The sequence below is a fragment of the Syzygium oleosum genome, unplaced genomic scaffold (assembly GCF_021117445.2).
Source record: "Syzygium oleosum isolate NSW1041296 unplaced genomic scaffold, Sole_v2.1 Sole_v2.05, whole genome shotgun sequence".
Taxonomy (NCBI): domain Eukaryota; kingdom Viridiplantae; phylum Streptophyta; class Magnoliopsida; order Myrtales; family Myrtaceae; genus Syzygium; species Syzygium oleosum.
Genome location: NW_026607489.1, coordinates 4,504,197 through 4,522,706, shown reverse-complemented (window position 1 = coordinate 4,522,706; position 18,510 = coordinate 4,504,197). Strand labels below are relative to the sequence as shown.

The 18,510-nt window shown below is 39.1% G+C and overlaps 1 protein-coding gene across 1 annotated transcript; it reads left to right on the top strand.

The window, feature by feature from the left end:
• Nucleotides 1–14,025: 14,025 nt before the first annotated feature.
• LOC115685668 (BRAP2 RING ZnF UBP domain-containing protein 2) lies at nt 14,026–18,061 on the top strand. The gene is made up of 12 exons (XM_030610757.2): nt 14,026–14,275; nt 14,588–14,703; nt 14,791–14,899; nt 14,988–15,111; nt 15,670–15,767; nt 15,924–16,030; nt 16,132–16,378; nt 16,475–16,528; nt 16,645–16,794; nt 16,886–16,950; nt 17,549–17,603; nt 17,683–18,061. Exons 1-12 carry the CDS (start codon nt 14,054–14,056, stop codon nt 17,725–17,727), a joined length of 1,392 nt encoding a protein of 463 aa, XP_030466617.1. The 5' UTR covers nt 14,026–14,053; the 3' UTR covers nt 17,728–18,061.
• Nucleotides 18,062–18,510: the final 449 nt, after the last annotated feature.

The following is an 18,510-nucleotide window of genomic DNA, read 5'->3' as shown; positions in this document are numbered from 1 at the left end:
TTTCAATTAGGTCAATTTAGTCCTAAACCTATTGCATTTGTGCCAATTGAGTTAATTTAGGCCGGAAATTGCTGATGTAGATTCCATTCGTCCTACGCGGCATGGTCGACGGTGACATGGATAATTTTAATAATTTTTTCGAAGTTCTTTATTAATTTTTCTTTTCTTTTTCGTTTGGCCGGCGAGTGTTGCGGCCCTCACTTGGCCTCGCCCAAATGTGGGCAAGGCGGAGGCAGGCGGGGCCAACCTCGACAGCTATGGCCTTGCTCGTGCTCGCCTGGCTTGTCTTAACCATCGCCAGGCGGGCGTGGGCTTCGCCCATGCCTGGCTAGGCCCTTGCGAGGCTAGCCTCGCTCGCTCCTATCTCTGCCTCTCCCAGATCCGGGTGAGGGCCACGACCCTCCTCGGAGGTCCTTGTCCAATGGCCGGCAAGCTCCGATGACCCTCTGACGCAGCGTTCAGCGAATAATTCAAGCAAAACCTTGCTTAGAGAAAAAATCTTGAAATTCAATATTGATGATAATAATGTTTTCTCTTCAAAACAAACCCTAAACACCCTTTTATAGGGGTTAAACCTAATTACAATAGGAAACCTAATCATAATAGGAAAGTTACCTAATCTGAATTAGAAACCTAATTATAATAGGAAAGTTATCTAATCTGAATTGGAAACCTAATCATAATAGAAAATCTAATCATAATAGGAAAGTTAATAAGCATCAAATAGCAAAATTAAAAAAACGACCCTTAAAATTAACTCATAAAAAATACTAAAATAATAGAAAAAAAACCATCTAATCGCATCACCGTTTCGCTTTCCGTTTGGACTTCTGTTTGTCTAATTGGTCCAGAAATGCACCACTAATAAATTCCGCATCATTCTCCTCCACTTGAAAAGAACTCGTCCTCGAGTTAAAATCAGGATCTGGATATAACGGCTCTGTGGACTCATGAAACGGTGACAAATCAGCAACATTAAAAGTGTTGGATATGCCCATGCTATGTGGAAGGTCTATAACATAAGCATTATCGTTGATTTTCTTGCTGACAGCGTAAGGTCCATACTTCTTTGGCTGTAATTTACTGTAAGATCCAGCTGGTAATCGCTCTTTACGAAAAAAAATCATGACTTGATCACCTACCGCAAATACCTGCTTTCGCCTGTGCTTATCTGCTCCAGCTTTATACTTCTGATTAGCTTCCTCTAGCTTCTGTTTGACTTCATGATGCACTTCCACAATCTATTTAGCCATATGATCCGCTGCTACACTTTTATTCGCTTGCTTAGGCAACTGTACCAAATCCATAGTATGCTGAGGCGCATTTGTATAAACATCAGAAAAAGGCGACCTGCCAATAGAACTATGAACTGCATTATTATAAGCAAACTCTGCTTGTGATAAAGCAACATCTCATTGCTTCGGCTTATCTCCACAGATGCTTCGAATCAAGTTTCCCAGAGTTCTATTAACCACCTCTGTTTGCCCATCAGTCTGCGGGTGAGTAGTGCTACTGAAATTCAAAGATGAATCAAACAGCTTCCATAAAGTCCGCCAAAAATGCCCTAGAAATTTACTATTCCTATATGAGGTAATAGACTTGGGCACACCATGCAAACGAACCACTTCCTTAAAGAATAATCTGGCCACACTTACTGCATCAGAAGTTTTCCTACAAGGAATGAAGTGCGCTATCTTGGAAAATCTGTCAACCACAACGAAAACAGAATCCACGCCTCTTTGTGTCCGTGGTAAACCAAGCACAAAATCCATGGACAGATCTTCCCATATATTGTCAGGAACAGGTAATGGCATATATAAACCTGTATTATTAGATTTCCCCTTAGCAGTCTGGCAAACATAACACTTTTGTACTTACCTGCTGACATCTCTACGCAACTGAGGCTAGTAAAATCGCTTCCGAACTGCAGCAATAGTTTTATCACGACCTATATGTACAGCTAATCCACCATCATGTAAATCGCGAATTACCTTCTCTCGTAATGATGTCCGAGGAAGGCAAAGCTGATTGCCATGCATCAGATAACTATCCTGCACATAAAATTCTTGTACGGAGTTGACCGCGACACATGACTCTCAAATTTTTCCAAAGTCATCATCATCCGCATAACGATCTTTCAATTGCTTGAACCCTAGAATTTCCTGGCTCAACGTAATCAACAAGCCAGCTCTCCTACTCAATGCATCTGCTACAACATTATGCACACCTGACTTATGCTGTAATCTGAATGGAAATTTTTGCAAAAATTGACACCATCGCGCATGCATATCTTTGCTAATCCTTTTCTGACTATTCAAATACTTCAAAGTTTCATGATCAGAATAAAGGACGAATTCTTTCCCAATCAGATAATGCTCCCAGGTCTTCAAAGCCCTTACGACAGAATAAAATTCTTTATCATAAGTGCTTCACTTCTGCCTTGCGTCACTGAGCTTCTCACTAAAATAGCAAACTGGTCTGCGCTCTTGAGATAAAATAGCTCCTATACCTACTCCACTAGCATCACAGTCCACTTCAAACAGTTTATCAAAATTAGGTAAAGCAAGAACAGGTGCAGTACATAACTTCTCCTTCAAAATAGAAAAACTATTCTCAGCTTCCTCTCCCCATAGAAATTTGCCTTTCTTCACACATTCAGTAATTGGGGCTGCGATAGTACTAAAATTCTTAATAAATCGCCGATAAAAAGTAGTCAACCTATGAAAACCCTTAACGTCAGAAACTGTTTTAGGAGTCGGCTACTCTCTGATTGCTCTTACCTTCGCCTCATCTACCTCTATTCCTTCAGCAGTAATAATAAACCCCAAGAATAACAGCTTATTAGTTAAAAAACTGTATTTCTTAAGATTAATATACAGCTTATTAATCTGTAAGGCTGTCAACACCTCCCTTAAATGCATCAGATGATCCTCCTCAGTCTTACTATAAATCAGGATATCATCAAAATAAATTACAACAAATTTGCCAATAAAAGATTTCAGAACCTGATTCATAAGCCTCATGAAAATGCTTGGAGCTTTGGAAAGTCCGAAAGGCATCACCAACCATTCGTACAACCCCTCCTTTGTTTTGAAAGCTGTCTTCCACTCATCTTCAGGCCAAATCCGAATTTGATGGTATCCATTCTTCAAATCCAGCTTTGAAAACCACTTAGCACCGTGCAACTTATCCAGCATGTCATCCAATCTCGGAATTGGAAACTTGTAACCCACGGTTATTTTATTAATGGCCCTGCTATCTACACACATCCGCCAACTCCCATCTTTCTTAGGAGTCAACAAGGCCGGAACAGCACATGGGCTCATGCTATTCTGAATGTGCCCCTTTCGCAACAACTCATTCACCTTCTCTTTTAGAATCTCGCTCTCTTTAGGACTCATCCTATAGTGCGGTAAATTAGGCAGACTAGCACCAGGAATTAAGTCTATATGGTGCTGAATATTGCGCATAGGCGGCAACCCATCTGGAATCTCTTCAGGCATCAGTTCGCTAAATTCCTTCAATAAAGGCCTGACTACTTCAGGCTACTTCTCCACTTGTAGTTCAGCCTCAGTCTCAATTGTTTGTTTCACGACCAACACGTAAATCTGTCGGGTCTCCTTAACCTCATCTTCAAATTTCCTCGTAAGGGTAAGGAAATTATTTTCAGCAGATTGTTTTCCTTTGTTCTTCAGTGGCAGCAACGTATACTTCACTCCATCCTTCACAAGGCTATACTGATTGCTTCTTCCCGAATGCTGAGCATCTACATCAAATTGCCACGGTCTCCCAAATAACACATGACATACATCCATGTCTACTACATCACAATACAGCTCATCATGATACTTACTGATGGAGAATGGAATTTTACATCGCCCAGTTACTTGAATGCTTTCCGTTCCAGATTTAATCAATCCTAACGTATAGGGATTATGATGCTTCTCCACGGGTATCCCCAGCTTCTTCACTGCCTTCTTCCCAATGATATTCTCCATACTTCCACTATCAATAACCACAGCAAAGATCTTTCCCATAATGGTGCACCTGGTTCGGAATAACTGATGGCGCTGCGAATCATCTTCCTGTTTTGGGGCCAACATCATCCTGCGCACCACACAGTTTACTTGCTCCTCTTCTTCATCTTCAAAATCATCGTCCTCACCATCCGGCGCACAGCAATATCCATCTTCCTTCTCTTCTCTCGCTGCTACGTTTACGGTCTTTCTCTGAGGGCATTCATTAGAACGGTGCCCAGGCTGATTACACCTGTAACACTTTATCGCGGCTGGTTTAGTATAAGGGTTACTGTTCGTAGTTTTCTGTGCTTGCGTTCCCTTATCCCTCGGCTCGTTCATAGGGCGCTTTTCTACCGCCTTATCTTCCTGATTTCGCCCTGCGTTAAAGCGATTATTGAAACTACTCTTTTCTACCGAACTGCTCGAATTGCTACCTCGATAATTTTCGTAGCCTCTTCTTCCAATATCTTGCTGCATCAATTCTGCCTCCATCGCCATATTCTTGGCTTCAGTTAAATTTCGCAGAAACTGCAGTCCAATTTTATCTCGAATGAAGGGTTTCGAATCATTAAGATATCTGGCCACCTGTTGTCCCTCCGTCTCTGATAAATTATTTCGCTCCGTCAATCTCATAAATTCGGCCGTATACTCATGCACAGTCTGATTGCCCTGCTGGTAACATTGGTACTGCTGGAACATAATCTGCTCATAGTCGGGTGGAAGGAATTCTTGCTTCAGCAGCCTCCTCATCCTAGTCCAAGTTCGAACTCTCTCTTTCCCTTCTCGTTCCCTCCCATTCTGTAATCTCTCCCACCATGCAGACGCACCCCCCTTTAATCTACAGGCTACTAATCGCATTCTTTTCTCACCAGGGGTCTCCATATAATCGAAAAATCTATCTATATCAGCAAGCCAATCCAGAAATTCTTCTATACCCAGACTACCATTAAAATAAGGGATATCGACTTTCAATTTAAAGTCGTTACCTTCACGATCGTCATAGCGTTGTCGTCCATCTCTCCTATCATGCCTTCTTTGAAGTCCTCCCTGACAATTTCTGCCACCATAATCAGCATGTTCCTCATCAAAATTTTTAGTTTCTTCTTCTTCCAAACTCTCTAAAAACAGAGGGTTATTCTGCCTGCGGACAAGAACAGGCCTATCAACAGGATCACCGCGAGCAAGATCTGCACCCGGCCTTCTGTCGTTCCACCGATTCCGGTTCACATCAACGCCGAGACCTTCAAATCGTTCTGTTAACTCGTCAAATCGTTCTTCGAAACGACGAAGACTTTGGTCGAATCGTTGATCCAAGCGTTCCATTAAACGCTGCTCCAAACGTTGCAGCGTGTCGTCTCCAAGGGTTGGGGCTCCAGTCTACTGAGCATCGTCACGAAGACCACCGCTAGTCACCATAGGCTCTGATACCACCTGACGCAACGTTCAGCGAATAATTCAAGCAAAACCTTTCTTAGAGAGAAAATCTCGAAATTTAATATCGATGATAATAATGTTTTCTCTTCAAAACAAACCCTAAACACCCTTTTATAGGGGTTAAACCTAATTACAATAGGAAACCTAATCATAATAGGAAAGTTATCTAATCTGAATTGGAAACCTAATCATAATAGGAAATCTAATCATAATAGGAAAGTTAATAAGCATCAAATAGCAAAATTACAAAAATGACCCTTAAAATTAACTCATAAAAAATACTAAAATAATAGAAAAAAAAAACCATCTAATCGCATCACCATTTCGCTTTCCGTTTGGACTTCTGTTTGTCCAATCGGTCCGGAAACGCACCACTAATAAATTCCGCATCACCCTCGTTGGCCATAGATGGGAAAAAAAAAGAAAGTAAGGAAAAGAAATGGAAAAAAAGGGAAAAAGAAAAGAAAATTAATAAAAAAATTCAAAAAATTAATAAAAATTCCCATACTAGCGCTGGCTATGCCACATAAGACCACCGCTCACCTTAGCAATTTTCGGTCTAAATTGGCCGGACTGACTCAATTGACATAGATGCAAAATGTTTAGGATTAAATCGACCCAATTGAATGGTTTATGATTTAATTGGTATAAATGCAATAGGTTTAGAACTTTTTCGTGTATTTTTCCCGAAACAATGAGAGTACTAAAAAACCATAGAAAGAACATAATGCTTTGCCACTAAATCTTGGAACATTTGGACCGCGGATTTGAAAGCTGAGACTAGCCAATAGAGACATGGAGTGCAAAATTTCTTATATTCTTAGGAGGAATTTCAGAAAGCTTGCTTTCAAACACGAATTATCTTTTGTTTTGTACCCGATAGATCTCTGTCGGCCCATCCATTGTTAAAGTGAAGTCGGTTATCATAGTTTTGGGCCCAATGGGATCTTCACTGGCCTTTCTGTTTAGTCACTTGTTGTCATAACAGTATTGTCCTACACCCGCTTTAGATTCGGCGAAATTACCAAAATGCCCTCGCTCGTTGTGAAAGTTTTCCCCTCGAGAATACCCAAAATGAAGTTGCTTTTATTACTCTCAATCATTTAGAGGGCGTGCGGAGCCAAAATGGATGTGGAATATTAGTGCCGACCTCAAGCTTTTGCTATTTAAGAGATACATAATCAAGTCAGATATTGCATGTTACCGATGAGCCCAGCAAGACAAAAGATGGAGAAAGCTTTTATTGGAGTAAGTAAATAAAATTATTAATACAGCCGGTTTATCTATATCGTTATATAAGACAAAGGGAATCTCGCACTTTAAAGGGATTACAAACTTTTTTTTCCTATATGTTTAGTCAATGGACAAAGGCGTAGATTGATAATTCTACTTTATCTCTTGCGTAGTTAAAGATAGGAATCATACAAAAAAATCGAATTTCTATATATTATTTCTAAGCTATATTAGATGCCTATATGAGATAATATACAAATCAAGATGACTATCGAAAATAACATGTATGCACAATCAAAGAGAGATATTAGTGTGGATGGGCCGAAGTGAGTGTCGAGCCTATACTTGGTTCCATAGGGATAAGAACAGCGCAAGTGTCATAAGTTTTGTATGGCGTTCACTTGAGTGCTATAATTTTTTTTCGCTCACTTAAGTGCCACATCGGAGTAAAATCGATCGTTTGAGTGCCATTTCTAGCAAATCATCCTACGTGGATTTTTTAATTAATTTTGCATCCGACATGGATTATTTTTATTATTTTTTGGAATTTTTCTTTTTTATTTTTCCTTTTTTATTCAAGACTGCACGAGGGTTGTTGGTGACCCTCGCCGGAGGCCTCACCCTCGGCTAAACTAGGTGAGGGCCGCCTCGCCATTAGCCAGTATGGCCGCGAATGCCCTTGGCAAGGCCATCGCAGCCTCGCTGGTTACGAGCGAGGCAGCGAAGGCTCTCGCCAGATCTGGCGAGGCCGCCTCCCTCGCGACCGCCCAGATCTGGAGATGGCCTTCGCAGCCTTGCCCAGGGCCTTCACGGCCGAGGGTAAGGTAGCCCTCACCCAATCTGGGCGAGGCCTTTGCAACAGGTGAGGGTCGCCGGTGACCCTCGCCAGCATTGAAAAAAATTTCCCAAAAAAAAAAGGAAAAAGAAAAAAGAAAAAGAAAAATAAAAAAAAATTCAAAAAAATATTTAAAAATGATCTACATCAGCTCCGGCGAAGTCACGTAGGACAACCGGCATCCACGTCAGATTTTTCGGCGAGGTAAATCACCGATTGTACTTAAGTGATCAATTTTTCAAATTTGTGGCATCCAAGTGAACGAAAAAAAGTTACGATACTCAAATGAGCACCGTACGAAAGTTATGGCACTCCTAGTGTTCTTATCCCTAATCATGTGGTATCTCCAAAATTCACAAGTCTCTCGACACGGGTCTTTCTTTGATATTAGCCTCCACGATTTGCCAATTTAGTTATATGTGAAAAATAAAGGATGTGCACATAATCACAACAAATAGAGACAACTAAAAGAGTAAGACCCCAATAAAAGAAAATGTAGCATACAACATTTGAAGGAATGCCAATATTGAATTGAACTCTTACCTTTGGTTTGACAGAAAAAGTAAGACCAGAAAGAAAATAAACGGGATGTTTTAAAATGGAGGTTAATAAAATACTTCTCTTAACCTTGTTTAGATGGGGTCAGACTAGGAGAGATGAGGTGGAGTGCAATATACTTCTCTCTATGACTCTTTATCCTATTGACTGGCTGATTTATTATATATGATTGTCATGTGGCATAACAGGTCGCATAGTTTTGCCACATGGCGCACATTCAATTAATAAGTTGTTAGTTTAATGATTTGTCTTCTATCAATATTTATCTCTTATTCGATTTAATGTCAAAAAATAAATAAAGAGAAATTATACGAAAACTTTATCTCTTATTGAGCTTAAACTTGATAAAGAAAAAAGTAATAAACTAGAAAAAGCATTTTCAATTATACTCTATCATCTCCCAATCTTAAAATTCGATTTTAAATGTTAGAAAATGGACTAGAGGAAGTAAATATACGAATTACAAAGAGAAAACTCCAATATAACAAGACACTACATGTTTAACTTTAATGTTGATACAAATCGACACAAATTATAAGTACGATTATGACACGCCAACACAAATTGCTAGCTTCACTTAAAAATTGGAGATTATCTTTGCTTTATACAGTGTAGATGAGTATCCAGAAAGGGAATAACCTTGGGAGACATACATGTGTAGTCACGTGACATAAATAATCTGTTAGTGAAGAGCATGTCAATAATAGATTAAGTAAAGAATAATCTGACAGACCGATAGCACTTAAAACTTGAGACCCTAAGCAAATTGGTACAGCCGGGCCAGGTCGAGCTAAGTCTCACAATCCATGGACCGATGGGTTTATTCATGGCTTGGACTTTGGTAGTAAAATATAATAATAGGTGCTTTTCCTTCCGGGAAAATTACCAAAAAGTCGTAAACTTGTTACATTTGTACCAATTTAGCCGTAAATCTTTTTACTTTGATCAATTTAGTTCTACACTTTTTGACTATTTGCCAATTTAGTCATAAACCTTTCGATTGTGACAATATAATCCTAAATATTTTGACGATTTGTCAATTTAATCCTTCCGACTTATTTTGGCCGGAATTCACTGACATGGCGGTCTAGTTAGTACTAACCGTCCTATATGGCACGGCAGGCGTTGATGTAGATAATTTTTTGCTTTTTCTTTTCTTTTTATTTTTTTCCTTTTTTCCCTCCACTGGCGAGGGCCGCCCTTAGGGGCCTCCGGTGAGGGTAGCCCTCTCCGGGTCTGGTGAGGGACACCCTCACTAGTCCCTAGCTAAGGTTGCCTTGGTCCAAGGCTGGCGAAGGTCATCGGTGATGGGCGACGAAGGGAAAAGGGAAAAAAACAAAATTTTAAAAAATTAAAAAATCGCAAAAATAGTCTATGTTAGTGCTATCCATGCCGTATAGGATGACTGACACTGACTAGACCGCCACATCAGCGATTTTCAGTCAAAATTAGTCAGGAGAACTAAATTGACAAATCGTTAAAATATTTAAGATTAAATTGGCACAATTGAAATGTTTAGGACTAAATTGCAAATTGTCAAAAGGTTTAGAACTAATTGGCCAAATTAATTGATATGACTAAATAGGCACGAGTACAATAAATTTAGAACTTTGGTAATTTCACCGTTATCTAAAATATCCTCTTTTTTCATACTTTCAAAGGTTTTACCTGATGGGTAAGTTTAAGAGATCTGTCAAGTTTACTGCTACTCTCTTACTGAAGTTGGTAATCAACAAGATCTTATCGGGTGTTTAAACAAGTCAAAAATTTGTGGTCCATTTGCATTTCAATTCAATGTGGACCGCATTAGTCTCTTCATAGAAATTACTCGTTACATAGCTAGTCATCCAAAAACAACCCTATTCAATGCTTGCCGCATGAAAAATAACAAATGTCAACTTTTACTATTGCCAGCAAAAATCTCAAATCACATTAATTAAGGAGACAAATTACCAAAAAAGTCCTAAACCTATTGCACTTGTGCCAATTCTGTCCGAAATCTTTGAATTTGACCAACTTAGTCATAAATCTTTTGACGATTTGTCAATTGAGTCTTAAAATTTTGTACCAATTTAATCCTAATCATTTTGATGATTTACCAATTTAGTCTTAAACCTTTTGACGATTTGCCAATTTGATCTTTTCAACTCATTTTGATCGGAAATTGCTGATGTGATGGTCTAGTCAACATTTGGTGTCCTACGTGGTACGACCGGCATTGACGTGTAAAGTAGGCCCATCAAACGGGACGAGTGCCACTTGCCCTTATCTCGGCGAGGGGCACTACCTCTTCTGATGGTCTCGCAAGGTCATCATCCTCATCAAGTAGAGTGCACCTCACCATCACCACCGACCCTCACTTAGCCATCAAGTCTCCCGCAAACAAAGAGGGTAGCTGCCGCCCCCTCGCCTCGTGTTTTGAGCGAGGGCCACACCCCAATAGTATGCTTGGTGAGGTGTGGCAACCTTCAACGAGAGGTGATGACTCTTATATGTTCAATCTACTTCCTTATTCTTTCTCACCCTTTGTGCCCTTTAATTGCACATGATTTATCTGATATTTTTACACATATTTTTATCTCAAGGACAGCTGTGAGAAAAAGACCATGAAACCTCTCAAGAATGGAGCAGTTGCTTGGGGGCGTTTGATGGTTTTCAGCTCACAATTTGGATGTCACACGTTTAAATTCCACCAACCGCGTGCAAATTATTATGGGTCAGGGACATTTATATGGGCCAAAAGGTCTAGACTTGACCGGTTCGTAGGACTCGTAAGATTATTTCACGAGTCTCTAGGTAGCAAGATCTCTACGCTCGTGCTCGTGGATTGTAAAATAAAAAAAAGACCATAATTTAGGAGCATTGGGTCCCCCCCAAAAAAATAGAGACCCGATTGAGCTTTGTCCTCTATATTTTCTCAGTGCAGTTCCATTCACGATACATGTTTTCCTCCGAAATTAGAGCTTCCATGGGGTTTGACATTTACTATGGGGGATTCATTTCTATAGTGGAAACTTTTTCGGAACAATGGGAAAAGTATCAAAAAAGTCCAAAATGTAATGCATTTGTGCCAATCCAGTTTTAAACATTTTAATTAGGTTAATTTAGTCATAAATCTATTGCATTTGTGCCAATTGAGTTCATCCGGCCAATTTAGGCCGGAAATTGCTGATGTAGATTCCATCCGTCCTACGCGGCACGGCTGACGGTGACATGGATAATTTTAATAATTTTTTCGAAGTTCTTTATTAATTTTTCTTTTCTTTTTCGTTTGGCCGGCGAGTGTTGCGGCCCTCGCTTGGCCTCGCCCAAATGTGGGGAAGGCGAAGGCAGGTGGGGCCAACCTCAACAGGGCTAGCTGGCAGCGAGCGAAGGTAGGCTAGGCAGCTATGGCCTTGCTCATGCTTGCCTGGCTTGCCCGGCTTGCCCTGACCATTGCCAGGCGGACGTGGGCTTCGCCCATGCCTGGTTAGGCCCTTGCGAGGCTGGCCTCGCTCTCTCCTATCTCTGCCTCGCCCAGATTCGGGTGAGGGCCACGACCCTCCTCGGAGGTGCTTGCCCAATGGCCGGCAAGCTCCGGTGACCCTCGCTAGCCATAGATGAGAAAAAAAAAAGAAAGCAAGGAAAAGAAATGAAAAAAAAGGAAAAAGAAAAGAAAATTAATAAAAAATTCGAAAAATTAATAAAAATTCCTATACTAGCGCTGGCTATGCCACATAAGACCACTGCTCACGTCAGCGATTTCCGGCCTAAATTGGCCGGACTGACTCAATTGACATAGATGCAAAATGTTTAGGATTAAATCGACCCAATTGAATGGTTTATGATTTAATTGGTTAAAATGCAATAAGTTTAGAACTTTTTCTTGTATTTTTCCCGAAACAATGAGAGTACTAAAAAACCATAGAAAGAACATAATTCTTTGCCACAGAATCTTGGAACACTTGGACTGCGGATTTGAAAGCTGAGACTAGCCAATAGAGACATTGAGTGCAAAATTTCTTATCTTCTAAGGAGGAATTTCAGAAAGCTTGCTTTCAAACACGAATTATCTTTTGTTTTGTACCCGATAGATCTCTGTCGGCCCATCCATTGTTAAAGTGAAGTCGGTTATCATAGTTTTGGGCCCAATGGGATCTTCTCTGGCCCTTCTGTTTAGTCACTTGTTGTCATAACAGTATTGTCCTACACCCGCTTTAGATTCGGCGAAATTACCAAAATGCCCTCGCTCGTTGTGAAAGTTTTCCCCTCGAGAATACCCAAAATGAAGTTGCTTTTATTACTCTCAATTGTTTAGAGGGCGTGCGGAGCCAAAATGGATGTGGAATATTAGTGCCGACCTCAAGCTTTTGCTATTTAAGAGATACATAATCAAGTCAGATATTGCATGTTACCGATGAGCCCAGCAAGACAAAAGATGGAGAAAGCTTTTATAGGAGTAAGTAAATAAAATTATTAATACAGCCGGTTTATCTATATCGTTATATAAGACAGAGAATCTCGCACTTCAAATGGATTACAAGCTTTTTTTTCCTATATGTTCAGTCAATGGACAAAGGCGTAGATTGATAATTCTACTTTGTCTCTTGCGTAGTTAAAGATAGGAATCATGCAAAAAAATCGAATTTCTATATATTATTTCTAAGCTATATTAGATGCCTATATGAGATAATATACAAATCAAGATGACTATCGAAAATAACATGTATGCACAATCAAAGAGAGATATATATGCACAAGCTTCAACAGAATTATCATAATTATTTCTAACATAAAAAAATATTATGGAGAAAATCCTGAATATCTCTAACATTTATTCTTAAGATTTGAATCTAATTTATCTTATCATCAACCTCATTTTAAAAAGATTTGGAAACAATTTTCTTTTTCTTTCATTGTATATGTACGTGTGTAATGTCTTGATATTGAATTAACGTCTCTTTTCATTAATTAATAAAGTTCAAAACTTTAAGATATGCAAATTAAAATTGAATAACAGAAGTTCTTCACCATTCATATCGATTCTGCCAACAATATATCATTTAAAAAAATATTTAAAGATTGAATAATTGATTGAGAAATATTAATGCCAAAACTTATACCCGAAATATCATGTAACAAAGAAGTTGACTTTTATGTCATTAGAATATATTTTGTTAGTATTTGTGTATAACGATATTTGCTTGCTATGAAATAACTTTATAATTAGCTTTTATAATCTTTTAAGGGAAAATTACAAGTAAGGATTTGAAATGCTCTCATTTTCTTAAATAAATGCCTGAAGTAGACCTTATTTCAGATAGCTTGAAGTGCTCTTATTTTCTCAAAAAAGGGCCTAAAGTACCAATATTTTCTCAAAGAAGAACGTAACACCACCAACAAATCAAGGGCATTTTTGTCCTTTTATTTATTTATATTTTTTTCTTTTTTTTTTTCCCATTTCTTTGGTTTTCTCTATCGTCAGCCACATCTTGCTAGCGAGGGGTGGCGATCCTTCCCTATGTCCATTGAGGGCGGCCTCGCTTAGGTAGGACGTGGGTCACCTTGCCCAGGCAAGGTCATCAACCCATAGTCGGTGAGGGCCACGATCCTTGCCATCGGTCGGCTGGGTCCTCCACGGCTGGCGACGGAGCCAAAAAAAAATAAATGGGAAAAAAGAAAAGAATAAAAAAAGGATGAAAATGCCCTTGATTAATTGGTAAGGTCGGGTCATTTTTTGAGAAAATAATGACACTTCATTATAAGATCCATTTCAGACTTTTATTTGAAAAAATAAAGTTACTTTAAACTCTTATTTGAAATAAAATCTACTTTAAATATTAATATAAAAAAATGATGGCATTTCATGCCTTTATTTGAAATTTTCTCCTTTTTAATAATAATTTTCGCTCTTTTAAAGTTTCGGCTTTACTAGTCTTAAAGAGAGGAAGACAATATAAATGCTCCAAAACTTGTTTTTCCCACACAATCGACCATGTCTACGTCGACGAGCTCCGGTGCCGCCGGGACTTCACAGGAGGAAAGCTTTCCTCCGCCCTCCATCTCGGTCCCCGCCGTCGAGCCTGCCTCCGCTTCCTCCTCCCTCAGCGGCGGCATGACTCAGGCATTCTGTTTCTCCTCCGGAAACCCTAGAATCGAAGAGACTCGCGGGGTCATGCACCTCTTCCCCGACATCGCCGTCTCCTCCGATCTTCCGGTAATCCTCGCATTCTCTACGAGCTCGGATCGTTTTATAATCTAAGAACTGTTGTGTGGAACCATAACGTGTCTTCGTTTGCTTAGTTTGATGATTCTATTGGAGAAGTTGTCCTAATTCAGGAACTGCGGGATTGAGCTTGCGCTTGACGATTGAATAGGAGTTTGAGTTAACTGATTAGGTGGATGATGAATTGGTGTAGTTAACGTATTTAGTGGAATCTCGGCTTTTGTGAATGTTAGTTTTGCTCTGTTTTGCTTTGTGAGTTAAAAGGTGTGTTGAAATAAATTTTTTTTTTTGCTGTTTGTCTAGATTGGAAGGAAGTCCCTTGTTTGTGTGCTCGGGGTGCCTGATCACATGACGTATGCCGATTTTTGCCAGTTCTGTGCTTCATTTATTCATCATATACTGGAGATGCGAATTGTCAGGTTCGATTAAACTCTTTGGCTCTAATTGATTGATTTGCTTGCACTTGATAATTGAATATATTGTTCTAATGTGTTGTTGGTGCTTAGAACTGACGGGATGGAGGACCGATATAGTATCTTGATACGAATGGATGGTCAGGATTCTACAGATAACTTCTACCGGTACTTTAATGGGAAGCGTTTTAATTCTCTTGAAGTATGTACTTCTCTTTAAGTACTCTTTTTTATGTTAAATTATTCCATTTAACATTTCCTTAAACTTTCATGCAACCTGCTTTATGTAGGTAGAGGCTTGCCGCATTCTTTACACCGTCGATGTACAGTACACTGGTTATAAAGGTTCAGTTGAGCATCCACAGTCTTCTCCAGTGGCAACAAGTGAGCAACCATCATGTCCGGTCTGTCTAGGTATGTTTGTCATTTCTCACGGGTGATGCCTTTTGCTTGCATGAACTTTCCATGCATTAATGGAGTGATTGGCTTTAGGTTCTAGGTTTTAGAGTAAGAATTATCATTCTTCCAAGTAGATTTGGTGCTTCTGCCCGGAAGTGTTCCCAATGCAGTAGACTCTAAGCTGTATCACATGGCTTGATTTTTATTATTTCGATTACCTACTCTTCTCTCTTTGAGGCTCTTCACTGGACGCAACTCAAGTAATTTAGCTTCGCCTATTTTGTTTAATTCCTCTTTTTTAACTATGTCTCTGGACTCTGTCTTGTGAAGTCCTGACTCCTATTTTTTGGAGATGCTTCACTTAGCAAATCCTGCTGAGCTAACATAGGTTCTAATTTAATAATTTTGTGCTTGTGCTATTCTTTTTACCTCCTTTCATTCTTTCTTGTCTTTGACGGTGCTCAGATTGGACCACATCTTTTCTTGTCAGGTCACTAGGGAATGTTTCTTGTTCAAATCAAGTTGTTTTTTCTGATTTAAACATGACATGCTATTATGTGGGTAATTTTGCAGAGAGGTTAGATCAAGACACTAGTGGCATTCTGACGACCATCTGCAACCATTCTTTCCATATTTCTTGTATTTCGAAATGGAGTGACTCTTCTTGTCCAGTAAGTTATTTAGTTGTTTTTCTCTTGAACTTGTAGCTTGGTGATCTTGTTTAGAGTTTTTGTGGAGGTTGTTACAATAGATTTAAGATACTAGTTTTGAAGCATATTTGGGGTCTTCTTGAGAACAAAACAGTTAATGGATTTCATCTGTTTTAGGTCTGTCGCTATTGCCAGCAACAACCAGAGAAGTCAATATGTTTTGTGTGTCAAACACCAGAAAATCTTTGGATGTGTGTCATATGTGGTTTTGTTGGATGTGGAAGGTAATGAACCGCTCGGTTAAATATTGTATTTTCCTTTACGTTCGGTCAATTCCATATTCTTTCTCTATAAAGCATGAAGGCCTAACATGACCATTGATCAGGTATAAGGGAGGACATGCCATAGTGCACTGGAAAGAAACACAACACTGTTATTCACTTGAGTTGGAAACTCAACGTGTTTGGGATTATGCTGGTGACAACTATGTGCATCGGCTCATCCAATCCAAAACTGATGGGAAATTGGTTGAGTTGAATACCCATTGTATACACTCTGGAGATGGTTGTGGAAGCTGTAATTATGCTGATTCTGAACTCAATGAGGCTCTTCTTAATAGCAAAGTGGAAGTTGTAATGATTTCCAAACTCTATTTCAATTATTTTTTTGATGTTTCACTTTTTGTTTCTCAGGCATTTGAATGCATTTTGTTTCAACTTTGTACACAGATTGTTAAGGAGTATAACGATTTGCTCGCCACTCAACTTGAGAACCAGAAACTAGTGAGTGTTCGTTTTAGAACCTTTTATTCTGACAGATTTATTGACAGGGCTCTGAGGATATTGATTCATTTACTTCGAAAAAAATATAAACTTAAGTTATTCTTATTTGGTTGTAGTATTATGAGACTTTGCTTCGAGAATTTGAAGAAGAAACCGAAAGGGAAATTTCTGAAGCTGTTGAGAAGGCTTTGTCCACTAATAGTAAAGTGCAGAAAAAACAGGCTAAGCTGGATGAATGTGTCAGAGAGAAGAAATTTCTCGATGAAGTAAGTTTAGATTTAAGGATATGTTGATAGATATCTTGTCATGTATCTATTTCATTTTTTCAACTAAATTGGATTTGATTTTTTCATTTAGCTCAACGAGAATCTTATGGCAAATCAGGAGATATGGAAAGCAAAGCTTTTAGAGGCTGAAGAAAGGTACGTTGTATGTGTAGTTTAGCATTAAACACAATAGCAAGCATGTTAGTTAGATGGAAGCTAAGCATTCGCTCGGGTTTCAAGGGTCAACTCTATGATACCTAGATGGGGGTGTGCAGATCTTTTTCACCACAACGGTATTAATTGCCTTCTCATATACTGTAGCTTTCTCATGGTTTGTTTATCACTTGATGCCATGTTAAACAATCGGTACAATGCCTTGTCTACGGGTAATAGACATGGGCTCTAAATTTTGTTTAACCGAAAGAAAAGTTCAGCATTGAAAGAAATAGCTTCATCTTCTACCTGAAGAATTCTCTTCTTTTGCTTGAAGTTTATTCTTTCCTCTAGCTTTTATTTAAGCATTGCAATTGCAATTGCAAATCCTTCGATTGAGTGCTCAGATGGTATTAAGGATGCTGTTCTGAAAAGAAGTTAATTTTCTGGTTGATATAGAAGTGAGAAAGTTTAGCCGCGTGCATATTCCTTTTGAGAAGCATGGAAATTCCCTCGACTCTTGTTCCTAATTAATTGGGCATAATATGGCATTACTTAAGTATGTATGTATTCTAGTTTGTGATGGCTTTTGTTTGTCCAGTGAAAGAAATGCTTTGAGAGCAAAAGATGATAAGATACAGCAATTGGAAGAAGAGGTAGGATCTCAATGCTTCTGTTATGTAATGTATTGGCTATTCAAACTATGACTTATTCAACTTCCGATTTTGCTGGCAGCTCAAGCACTTGATGGCATGCCTTGAAGAAGGTAACTTTAACTAACCAGCTAGTTCATACCGGATGGGGTCGAAGACGGCTCTAAACTCAGGAAAGCTGGAGGCTTTTCTTCAAGAAATGGTTCTTAGGTGGATTAGGCATAGCGGTAATCGCAAGTTGGCCAAAAGAAAGGTAAAGTGGTAATAGTCGTAGGGCGGATCCGTGGCAAGTGACTGTTTGCTTTTCTGTGTATATAATCGAATGTTTTTCCAGTGGCCCGAGAGATTAGCAAAACCCCGGATATTCTGCACATATGAGGGGGATTGAATAGATTGTAAATTCTACTCATTTGCATGGACTCTTCATATTGAAAGCATTCACTGCATGGTGAAATATGGTACTCTCTCGCATCCAGAGATTTCCATGATTTTTTTACCGAAGTATTATCACTTCGTTTACTGATCAGATTTATATAATATAAAACATTAAGCATTTTCCTTTTAGGTTCTTTTTGTTTGAAAGAAAATATTTTATCGGAAAATGGTTTTCCCTTTCTCCGGTGTTGCGATATATAAGCCAATCGAAGGAAAATGACTTTCAGTCAACCAGGGAATTGAATTTAATAATAAAAAAGAACTTTCTAATTTAAAAAGTGAAAGTCATTTTCCAACTTCACAGTCTCTTAAATCGTGCTCAATGCCATACTAAACGAATGAGGCACGAGCTATATTCGAATTGAAGATAACATCTGCATGAGTCTGATGGACTTAAATCGTGTAAGGCTTGCACGGTGGACCTTACGGCGAATTGTTCGTGACCCTGAACTCTTTGCTACCGCGTACGACATCG